At 41.6% G+C, this 12860-nt stretch overlaps 1 protein-coding gene across 1 annotated transcript; it reads right to left on the bottom strand.

Moving 5' to 3' along the window:
* Positions 1-4958: 4958 nt before the first annotated feature.
* LOC103183370 (gap junction delta-2 protein) lies at positions 4959-6026 on the bottom strand. The gene has a single exon (XM_007900810.1). The coding sequence runs from the start codon at positions 6024-6026 to the stop codon at positions 4959-4961; it is 1068 nt and encodes a 355-aa protein (XP_007899001.1).
* Positions 6027-12860: the final 6834 nt, after the last annotated feature.

The following is a 12860-nucleotide window of genomic DNA, read 5'->3' as shown; positions in this document are numbered from 1 at the left end:
AGGCGTATATTGCAGCAGCCCAGACCTGTCTGATAGTGCTGAGATTTAAACCCACAACCTTCTGCTTGTCAAGTCAGGTGATGCTCAACTTTCAATAGGTCGACTGGGAATCTTGATGAGACATCTCAGTGCCGATCCCTATCTCCCAGTGTCCAGAGCAGAAAGTTTAAATCTAACTTTAATCTTCCTGACGTTAAAATAAATAAAATGAAAATTCTTTGGCAGACGGACAGATGCCTGTGGTTCCCCGCAATGTAGAATTCACAATCTCAACTGTGTCATCAGGGAAGAATTACACCTCAGGGTGAAGCAACACTCCTGTGTATTTCCTAATGCCTGCTTACATGATGAAATATTGGGAGAGTCTGTGGATTCTAACGTCCACTTTAATAAAGAATGATATACGGTCCAGAGAAACCTGAAGAGGAGAAAAGTGAACTGGAAAACAAAAACTTTTCACTTACTACTGGAAAATTGTATCCATGGTGATAATAATATAATCTTTGCATTTGATACAGCACCTTATCACATCTTCGGGACGTCTAGAAGTACTTCACAGAAGTGTATATTTTGTGGACAAAAATATAGCTGCTTTTCTCATTGGGAGGATGTCTCAAAGGGCTTCAGCCAATTTGCACAACACGATGTCCCACAAACAACCATGAAGTGACTGATTAATATTAACTGGGACAATTGTTGCCCAGGACACTGAGAGAAACTCCATTGTATCTTCGAATAATGCCACAGGATCTTTTATGTCCACCTGAACAGGAAGCCTGAACCTTGATTTAATGTTCCGTTTGAAGAACGGCCACTCCGACAATGCAGCCTTCCATGCACTGTGAGCTCAAAGTCTCAAAGTGGGTCTTGAACACAATAATCCTTGCATTTTTATAAAGAACACGCACAGTGAGCGCACAAAATACTGGCTTACCTTTGCACTTTTACCCTGTTGTAAATAATATAATAATAATTCTGTCTTGCTGTTAATAATACAGACAGCCCACAATTGTATCAATATTGTTTATTTTTATATCATATCATAAAAGCAGATTAAGCATGAAGATTAAAACTGTATGGTTCAAGTGTGACTACAAGTAAATTTTATTGAGTGGATAAAGTGTTTAAAGAGCACAGGCTTCAAAAATACAGCATGCAGCAACAGAGAATGCAGATGGCTCATGCAATTGAGTTTAATATATATATGTGTATATAAATAGCCTAACACTTCAAAAATCCTGCCTTACCTTCCTCTCTGATCTTGCGTAGCTCAAACTGCAAACCTAACCGGACAACTTGGTGACATTGAAAATTACAAAGCCAAGCTGACAACCTTGGCAATGATAAGAGATAATAGGCAAAACTATTCTAAGCTGTATTCGTTTGGTGATTGTGTGCTCATCGAGAGAGAGGATGTTGATGCTAAGGAATGAAAAAAACACTTCTTCAGGTTTGCCACCCACAACCTAACACAGCCATAGCTCAGCCATCACACATATCATAGCCAGATGCAGAGTATCATTCCTCTGCTTCCGTTAATCCCAAAGTACTTTTTCAACTCTCACATTATCCATCATTATAATGGCATAACTGACTGAGAGACCAAAAGCACTGATGAATTATCATCAGAATTACTCTGGACTCCTGTTCTCTGGGAACTGGATTGAAATTATCCAAGCTCTAATAATAATGAAAATTATAATAATAATAATAATCCTTGCATTTGATATAGCGCCTCATCACGTTGTTGAGACATCTCAAAAAGCGTTACAAAATATATTGTAAAGTGGATGACTGTATTTTTGCGGGTGAAACACGGCAGCCAATTAAGCACAGCAGTGTCCCACAACCAGTCATGAGTTCAATAACCCAATTTTTTTTTTGAGAATTTATTACCCCGGAAAGCGATCCGCCAATCGTCAAACAACCGGGTTTCTACTTACTGCAAGGTAAACAGAGGCGTGAAGGGTAAGGAAACTTGCCTAAGGTTTCGCCGGGCCCTAGGGCTATTTTTCTTCTCCAAATTTATTCCTTTTCCCTTTTCTCCTCTCTTAGAGGCATTTGACCTTATATGGTTTGGTTTTGTCTTTGACTGGACCAATGGTTCCATTATAAACCAGTATCTCTCCAGTATCTCATCAAAGTGGCCATCCTTTATGTGGGAGCCCTGACAGCGAGTGTTAGCAGCTACTCACAAGAATAATAATAATAATCCGTGCACTTGATATGGCACCTTATCACATCGTTGAGGTGTCTCAAAGCGCTTTACAGGATATACTGTTATGGTGGAGGACATTTACTCGTGTACCTCCCAATAGAGATTACTGGATAATGATCAGAAGTAGAGATAGCTGGTTAATTTTCTGAGGCTAACAGAAGTCCCAACTGCTCTCCCAGCTCATATCAGCTAATTCAGCACAACCCGGGATTTGTAACCATTTAACGTTCCAGTCTGTGTGATCCTGTACTTCACCTGTAATGTCTTTACCCATTGAACAAGCCTTCTCTTTATTCTTTTCATTTTTGGCACCGAAACATTGTAGAACCATAAAAATATACAAGCAAATAGTAAGGACATTTGTAGCATCGCGATTGTGTGTGTGCTTGCTCCTTGAAAGAGCAATCCATTGAATTCGAGTTACTTGCCTTTTCCCCATAACTTTGTGAATATTTTTTTCCATCAAAACAAAATCTAGCCGGTCTGTCTCCTAACCTATTCAAACTATTGGAGTAAGTCCAGTCTGAACTTGCTACATAGCAAAGTCAGCAGTCAAAATACACCATGGATTAACTTACTGATAATGAAGAACAGCTTTCTGCCCATGGGGGGCAAGGGGATTTGTGCTGCCAGTTTTCAAGATCACCTTCATGTTGGCTCATGAGATCCTCAAAAAATTCTGGTTAATATCAGCCACCGTTACAGTGAGTTACTGAATCCTAAGCCAATGGAAGCAATTCAATACAATACAACTTACATTTACTCTGCACCTTTCACGTCGGGAGGACGTCTCAAAGCTCTTGACATTGCTGGATGAGCACCTGAGCTGGGGGGGAGGGGGAGCTCAATTGGACGGGGTGGGAAATGTTGATTGAAAGCGTGGTTAAAGAGCTACGCTTCGATTTGAGACAGAACTTGAATGAGGGGAGAGAGAGCGAGTCGATTGGCGGATCGCTTTCTGGGAGTAATAATCCCTCAAAAAAAAATGGTTACTCAATCTACAACTGTTTGTGGGACACTCCTGTGTCATTTGCACAAAATACATGTCAATCCGCTTTACAACACATTCTGTGAAGAGCTTTGAGACGTCTCGAAGACGTGATAAGGCGCTATATCAAATGCAAGGATTATTATTATTATTAATTGCTTCAAGCGATCCCAGACCAAGTTGTTGTGTATTACAGGATTTCCCACCCCCGCGCCCCACCCTGAGCTCTTCCCCATCATGGTTCAAACTGTCGTATCTGACCAGCTTCGTAGCCTATACGCTTCTAAACGCATCCATGAGTGTGCATACAAGCAAATGTGCAAGAACAGCATCAAGAAAATACAGTGACTGAACAAGGAAGAAATGTTGCAACCTGCAAAGCAAAGCAAGCAAAAAATACATTTAATGGTTTCATCAGAAATAAAATTCATGCGAACTTAGTTGGCGCGGTGCAGAATCTAATCACGTTTTAAAGAACATATGAGCTGTGCCTATGAACTGGTCAGGTGTTTAGATCAATATAGAAGGTTCAAGAGGACCACCAGAAACAGACAGCAAGACAGTAGTAGAGAGAGGAGAGAAGAAAGTATTTTAAAGCGGAGATAAGCCACTCACTAACAGTAAGTTAAGGTTACAAGTAAATGGTATTTCATTGCGGAGGGTGGTGTGTTGAGGTCAGTTGTTGGCTGATATCGGAAACTAATATGTAGCATTTTCCACATTGGGATTCCTTAACAAGGAAGCAGAAACATACGTCAAGCCAACTCTAGAGGAACTCTACTGAGAGTAGGTCACATTGGCAAATTCCCATGAGTTGGTGTGTCTTGTTTCCTTGTTAAGGAATGCCATTAGTAATTGCTTTGTCTTTAGATCCCGTTCCAAAGGGAAAGATTTACAAGACGCCGTTCCTTTTCTCATCTATCAACTAAAACAGAAGGAAATAGGGGAGAAAAGGCTTCCCAACCCAGACTCATGCAATAGAAGCACTTTGAGAAGTCTCGAAAACGTGATAAGGTGCTATATCAAATGCAAGGATTACCATTATATTATTAACATGCATAATGGGAACTTGTAAGCCTTCCGACCTCTCAAATAGGTAGTGTCTGTCTTGAGGTAGAACTTGGAGTACTTACCAATACGGAGAAGTCTAAATACGTGGCTAGTTAGGATTCTGAGGGTTCAGAAGGATAAATAATATAATAATGATACTTGCGTTTGATATAGGGTCTTTCACATCTCAAAGTGCTTCACTGTAGGCAAATGCAACAGCCAATTTGTGCACAGCAATGTCCCATAAACAGACCATTTTTATCTGAGGGGATTGTTGGCCAAGATATTGGAAGAAACACCCTTCTCTTTTTGGGATCATGGGATCTTCAATGTCTACATGAACAGGCACAGAGTTGGACCTCGGTTTAATGTCTCAGATGAAGATAGCACCTCTGACAATGCAGGTCACTCCCCAGCACTGTACTGGAGGGTCAGCCTAAACTACGTGAGTTCAAAGTCCTGACCCCGGGGCTTGAACCCACAATTGTCTGACTCCGAGGTGAGAGCACTGCTGACTGAGTCAGGCCGTCACCTAAATAAGGAGGTGTCATAAGAAGGCGATACATAGGGGGGAAATTTCATTTTGTTTCCTGCAGCTACCCTCTCTCTGCATCGAGGATCTTTTCCTAACTTCCAATTTGCGGTGCACGCGACACTCAGAGTTAAACGGAATCCGTTACAAGAAATGGCGCTTTCTCCATTTTAAAGCCAAACTTTCTTGCTCTTCCCAGACTTGTTCAGATTTCCGTGTTTCGACCGGGTCCGTTCCTTATCCTCGGGAATTTTCTTGGTGCACTCGGCCGACCCGGACTCGAATAAAATGGCCACCGGGCTCGGTGGGTGCTTCTCCGGGAGCATCTGAGCGGACGACTTGAGCATCAGATTGGCATGAAACGAATCCTTTAGCTCCAAGAGGAGCGGGTTGCGCTGTGAGTACCGCCGCACGGCTTCTTTGTACCTCTTCTTCTCACAGCAGGGAGAGCAAGCGGTGCACAGTACACGGGCAATGTACACCCAACCCAAGTAGTGAAGCTCTATGATGTTCAGCAGGAGGCAGCCCAGGCTGACGTAGAACATGAAGTTCAAGAAGATGGTCTTCTCGGTGGCCCTGGACACAAAGCAGTCCACTTTGTTTGGGCAAGGTGAGGTCCAGCAGACAAACAGATGAGGTACGGTGAACCCATACAGGTAGTACTGCCCCAGCAGAAAAGCTATCTCCATCAGGGATCTCAACATGACGTGTACAACATATATGGTCAACACCTTATTGGAAAGCAGGGTGGGATCGGTCTCCTTTTGGCTTCGAACTTGTTCTTCCTCGTAGTCGCTGTCTCGCAATTCCAATTGAGTATCCAGTGAATCCGTGGTGTCCGTCCTGTGGCTCAAGGCTTCGTCTTCGGGGAGGAAACGCTCGTCAGGAACGCAGGTGTCTGGAAACCCCCTCTTGATTTCGTTCTTCTCGTCTATCGCTATTTTGTGCAGGACGTACACGATGTAGAAGATGGACGGGGTGGAAACCAGGACGATCTGGAAGACCCAGAACCTGAGGTGGGAGATGGGCGCAAAGGTGTCGTAGCAGACGTTGTTGCAACCGGGCTGGAGGGTGTTGCACTTGAACTTGGACTGCTCGTCGCTGTACACCGCGTCCCCCACCAACGTGACCAGCAGGATGCGGAAAATCAGCAACATGGTCAGCCACACCTTCCCGATCGCCGTGGAATGGTGCTGGACCTCTGTCAGAAGCCGGCCAAGCAAGGACCAATCACCCATGTTTTACCTGTGGATCCACGGAGAAGAAAACGCAGGAGTCATTCCGATCCCAGCGCCAACAAAATACATTGTGTTGTATATAATAATAATAATAATCCTTGCGTTTGATACAGGCCTTATCACGGCCTTCGAGACGTCTCAAGGCGCTTCACGGAATATACTGTAAAGTGATTTGGCTGCATGTTTTGTGAGCAAAATCTATACGACACGGGGGGCGGGAGGAGATTATAGTGTCTGCAACAATGTTGAGTTTACTATTGGAAGTTAAAGATGGACCAAGGTCAAGGTAGAGGTAGGGCATATTTGGTGGCAAAATGCTGCACTGAGACAATAATAGTATTCCTTGCATTTTATATAGTGTCTTATCAGGGTGTCGAGGCATCTCAGAGCGCCTCACAGGTTATAGACTGTAAAGTGGATTGACTGCATTTTGTGGACGAAACGAGGCAGCCAGTTTGCACACAGCAATGTCCCACAAATAACCAGTGAGTGACCAATTTTTTATTTAGGGAATTGTTGGGCAGGACACCCGGAGAAAGAGAAACTCCCTTTCCCTTTTGAATAGCACCATAGGATCTTTACAGTCCACCTGAAGAGACAGACGGGACCTTGGTTTAAATGTCTCATCTGAAGGACGAATTGATCTAAATGTTCAGTCATGAAATTGTGCCTTTCATTTCGAAAGGACATCTGAAAGTGCTTCAAAGGACATAAAATTGGATTGTTTTGCTTTGAGACTATGAGATTGAAATAATTAAAATGACGACAGCGCTTTCATTACCCAGAAGCTAATTTCCTTTTGCAGCGAAAAAAATTAAAGCTACAATTAGTACAGATAAAAAATACACAGTCAATACCCTTTACAATATATTTACAATATATTCCCAACAAAGCAGGAAATAACTAAAGAAGTGAAAGATACACATGTGTTCTAAACACCTAAAACCCTTACTGATGTGATTGAAAATGAAACTCCAACCTCAGCAGCCTCTTGTATAACAATACAAATTTAATCCCCTGTACGTGATCTTACCATAGCACTTTGAAACGTCTCGACAACTTGATAAGGCGCTATATCAAATGCAAGGATTATTAATATGATTACCAAGAAATAGTATTGGAAAACATGAATTAAAACTAGTAGATACAGAACTATATCACTATATAATTTCAATGTTGTCAAAAAAAATTCTGAAACAACATTTTTTTTAAAGAATACACTCACTGCATTGATATTTATTCTTTCCAAATATTTTGATTTTTCTCAGTGAGTGTTCAATCATGGCAAATTATTTGTATTGCTGTGTTAAATGTTAATACTGTTTTGAATGTTAATAGACTGTTATGACCCAGAGCTGAATAGAATTCAACATATTTAACAAATTGACTGATATAAGTCTGACTGACGCTTTAATTTTTAATCAGCCCAAAAGTTCTAAACAACCTAATAGATAAATCAAACGTATTGTAAAGATTAATAATAATTTAATAATAATAATAATAACGCCTTGAAAAGGGCACACAGATACACACAGACCATTTGAATGGTTGATATGTGTAGCCTCTATTGCAGCATTTTGGGTCACACTAGAAAAGCTTACACACAGTGTACGACACATAGTAAAAAGTTTTACTAAAACTTCATTGACGCTCATTACGTGCAAAACAGTGAGATTCAGCAAACAGGAAAGACTAGACTTGAGACTGCAGTTACAAACTCTTAGTTGTCCTAAAATGTTCACTTGAACAGCAGATACTCACCTCGTTGAGAAATAATATGACAGAAAAAATATTTTTGCTGTCCCTCCTCCAATATCATGGCAACATCAGGGCTGGAGACATTGTTTGACCCAATGTTAGTTACGTTGAGGTTTGGACGAACAGATTGGGCTGTCATCACATAGTACTGTATATGACAAGCTATCATTGTACTGTATATGACAAAAAGGTGTTGACGGATAATCCAGGGTGAATTGTACAATTAGACACCTTCTCCGCAAACTATTCACAGCTGAACACAAAGAATATGCTGGAAATTTTTTTCCAAAAAGCAGCAAGGCCGGCCTTTTTGGAGCGTTGCAAAACACTCTATACTGGTCGCACCCGTGAGCAAAAGGCAAGCCTTTCAGCTCGCTTTGTTGTCACCGCAATGTGATTGATCAAACCAGCGAAATATTTGTCCTGTAACGTATAAATTAATCTTTACATCTCCAACTCGGTTGACTTTGTCTCAGGGCCAAAAGAGGGGACAAAAAAGAACTACTTTGCGTTCTCTGTAAAAACGTGTGTATGTATATATATGTGAAGGTGATTGATAGCTGTACACACGTAAAAAATAAACCTCTTATTTCACCTCCACTACTATCCACTATGATGTCTATAGTGGTTTTGTGTCATTCCTCTCAAAACCATGCAAGTTATTGACTGCCATTAGCTACAACAGGACCTACGAATAGATCTTCCAACAGATTTATCGTATTTCACAAAAAGTGGTTATAACAAATAGGTATGACTACAACGCATAGACAACAACAACTTGTATTTAAATAGTTCCCCTCACGTGGGGTCGCGTCCTAGAGCTCTTAAGCATAGACAACAGCGTAAATATATTTGTGTGTCACCAGCTGCAATTTCCGTTTCGAACTCACTTCTTCTGCGTTACATTAATTTTTGTCCGACAATTATCACAGGTTGCCGTGGATACATTCGTGTCCGCAATCCGCCAATCTAGGCTTTTAATTGTGTGTCTAAATTGTTGTGATGAAAGGAAGGATTACGCAGAGTGGTAGGAATGCACGTCAACCCAGTATTGCTGTTGGCGAGTTAAACACCCAGAAACTAAATTAACTCTAAAGGTGTTTAATTGGGCTGATTCAAACCCACGATTAAAATAATAGTACCACTATCCTAATGTTTGACATCGGGCTTTAACATTGGGAGGACAGTTCCAAAGCGCTTCACAGGATTTACTTGGAAAATAGCGACTGTGTGTTTTGCAAGCGAAATGCAGCATTTGCAAGGTTTCCAATATCAAAACATGCGCGCGTTGGTTGATATGAAATTATATTCCTCGAGAACAATTGTGTTGTTTTCCACATTAATTATTAAAGCTGTTCCTGACCTGACTTTGCAGACACTGGCAGCTCATTCTGAAAACCCTCTTTGTTTTTTCCTCCCTGTTAATTATTCCAATAGGGTATGCAATTTCGGTGAATAAAACCGGTGATGGCTAACGTCCAATGCAACATTATCAAACAAATAAGCCATTAGGAACAACACAAATTTGGCCGACAAAAGTAGGCATGAGTAATTTGGGATTGAAATCAATGCAAAATATAATTTAATTAGCACTCTATTCATGATTAGGAATTGGAAAGCGTTCGTCAGTCGTTGAGTTGCACATTGTTTTAACTTGAGAGTTTCCTGTCTTACTTACCAACATAATTTGATTATTTTAGGAAGGGCCCTCAGAATTAAATAATAGGGAAAGGCCATTTGGCCTGGCAAGTTTGCTCACGTCAGTTGACGTCAATAACCGCAACATGCGTTTATATAATAAGAATTATAATCCTTGCACATTAAATAGCGTCCCATCACATCGTTCCCCCACAAATACACACAGGCACTTCACTTCACAAAAGGTTCTGTGAGGCATCCTCCCGACATGAAAGGCACTCTGCCCAATGCAAGGGTGGATCATCGTTATAATCATGTGCATTGTAACTGAGTCATATAATCTAATATCTTGTGATGAAATACAGTTAAGAGGAAGTACAGTTCCTCTTAACTATTTCTGTACATTCACATACCCTGCCTATGGATAGTGTCGTTTGGACCATCTAGTTGTTGATGTATGACTGTGTTATTGGGTGACTGCTGATTGTTGAAATCGAGGATCAAGTGCCAGAGTTAGATATCCGCACGGTAAGAAAAAAAATAATAATTTGGTCACTCAATCCACGACTGTTTGTGGGACACTGCTGTGCGCAATTGGCTGCTGTGTTTCGCCCACAAAGTACCCACTCAATCCACTTTACAATGCACTCTGTGAAGCGCTTTGAGACAGTCTCACCGACGTGATGAGGTGCTATATCAAATGCAAGGATTATTACTCTTATTTGCATGAATGGATCCCTTCATGGGTGCAAGGTTGCACACAGGGAGCTCCAGCTTAACTTGCGCCTTGACCAAACCTGTTGTCCTGCAAGACTGAAGGGACAGAGCAACACCTTGTGGTCATGAATGGAACAGTCTTGCGTTGGAGGTGATCAACACAGAGCAGGAACGAGCCACATTTGCAAGAAGCGATAAAACGCTATATTATTATAAATGCAAGCATGATTATTATTATTATTATTATTATTATTATGACAGCATTCGCGCAGGGCATTTGGATTGCACTAAGGTACGACATCCTTGAATTTAATGGAACCTGCTTAGTAAGTTACAAAGCTCAAAATGCTGTTTGATTAACTGAATAAGAGCGCTAAGGTGTAGGAAACCAGGAAAGGCCATTTGGCTTGTCAGTTCATGCAACAACAACAACAATTTGCCTTTACACAATAAGAATAATAATCCTTGCATTTGATATAGCGCCTCAATACGTCATCGTACGGTCTCAATTTAAAAAGCGCTTCGCAGGATTTACTGTGAAGTGTCGTGACTGTATATTTGCAGGGTCATGTAGGGTAACCATTCAGACCGCTTTACAACAACAACGACTTGCATTTAGATAGCGCCCTTCACGTGAGGTAACGTCGCAGAGCGCTTTAACTGAACGCAATGAAATACTTATCATCATCATTCCTCGTTCCAGTTCACAGTGACTGTGCCAAACCCTGAGTGGTGAGGTTGGGGGAGGGTAGCGAAAGAGATAAGTTTTGAAGCTGCTTTTAAAGCCAGACAGAGAGCGCGTGAGGTGGAGGCATTTGGGGAGCGAGCTCCAGAGGAGTTAACAGGAGCTGAGCGGGAAGAATCCCTGGCCATTCTTCCAGCCTCCTCGCGCTCCCGTTTCTCTTTCAAATACCAGCCCGCAATTTCTATAACGTCCCCCGGAATCGCAGGCAGACGGGAACCCCGGTTTAAACGCTTCATTTGAAAAGATAAGGACGAAGATCTAGAATAAATAAGTCTAGCGTTTGCGGTTAACATTGCAGCTTATCAAGTCGAACTGTCTCAAAGCGCTCAACGAAAAGAACCACTCTGAAAATGTCACAAATGCTTTTATCCAGACAAACGCACTACAGGTGTCCCCAAAGTCTTGTTACACGCCTGTACTGAATACAATTAAGTACTTCTAAGTACAATTATCATCATTTTTCCGAACGTTTCGGTTGTCGGTCAGTGCACTATGAGTGGGGGGGTAGTAACAGAACTTTGTGGACACCATGTGGGTGAGACTTCACCACTGATGTTCCGTAAAACGCAGGTAAGTGCCCGATTTATATGAACTGTTGAGGGGATCAATTTGAGCGAAGGACGAGTATTGGCCAAGGTACATACATATACATAATAATAATAATAATCCTTGCATTTGATATAGCGCTTTTCACGTCGGGAGGACGTCCCAAAGCGCTTCACAGAAGACACTGTAAAGTGAATTGACTGTATATTTGTGGGCGAACACGGCAGCCAATTGCGCACAGCAATGTCCCACAAACAGTCGTAGATTGAAAATGACCAATTTTAATTATTGTTTTTTGGGTTTTTTTTGGAGGGATTATTATTAGGCTCTGTGTGGAGTAAGGAAACTTGCCCAAGGTTTCACCCTCTGCCTGGAATTGAACTCAGGTCTCTCACTTGCAAAGCGAGTGCTCTAACCACTGAGCTACAGGACTCCACATACTGGGAGGTAAAAGAAAAATCTCAAAAAATCAAAGAGGAAGGAGGGGGAAAAGAAGAGTAAGATAAGGAAGAAAGAGTAGCTGGTTCATTGGGATATGATCAGTGTTGTTTAGAAACATAATTGTGTCTCCTCATTTGCCATTACAAAACATAAAGTCACTACACTTTACAGTATATCCTGTGTAGCTCTTTGGCATGTCCTCCTGACATGAAATGTGCTGTACCAAACCTAAGGATTAATATTATTATTATTATGTTATAGTGCACCATGTGAACTGGCGAACAGAATCATTCCTGGTAGAATATTCAAGTGGGATTTTAGGGAAAGAAATCAAGGCTGAAATCAATTCATTGTTACTGCCATCCTCAAACAGTGACCTCCGAGATCAATCTCTCTAGTACCTTGTCAATAGTGGAATCATCTGCTAAATTGTCTTTTTTTTTAACAATGATTATCACTTGATTGCGGCCGGATTCCAGCAAATGTTTCCTTTTTTTTAGTAATTTAGGATTAATACCTGAGAAATATTCTAGTAATGAATTCTCTAAACAGCATCTGAGTCACTCTATTCCTACGTTAAGGATAAGTTCAGCATCACAGTTATGTGAACTGAAAACGTAGAAAAAACAGTCAACTTAGGGAAACTGAAACACCAACAGCCGACTAAGTGTTTCCATGATTGTACAGTACACAAACAACAATAACAAACTTGCACTTATACAGCGCCCTTCACACGGGTTAGTGTCCTGGATCGTTTAACAATGGCAAAGCTTGTTGACAAGCTGGGGAAGGAAGGTGACCTTGGGCACAGTGAGGTCCTCAGGTGCGATCTGAAGACGGGCAAGGTGCAGGGATTGAGGCAGGGAGTTCCAGAGTTTCGGGGCGTAGTAGCTGAAAGCGCGGCTGCCGATGGTGGAACAGAGAGGACAAAAGAAACAGGCCATTCGGCCCAAGTAGTCCGTGCCCGGTGTTTATACACCACATGGGTC

This window comes from Callorhinchus milii, unplaced genomic scaffold (assembly GCF_018977255.1).
Source record: "Callorhinchus milii isolate IMCB2004 unplaced genomic scaffold, IMCB_Cmil_1.0 Scaffold10, whole genome shotgun sequence".
Taxonomy (NCBI): domain Eukaryota; kingdom Metazoa; phylum Chordata; class Chondrichthyes; order Chimaeriformes; family Callorhinchidae; genus Callorhinchus; species Callorhinchus milii.
This window is presented reverse-complemented; position numbering and strand designations above follow the sequence as displayed.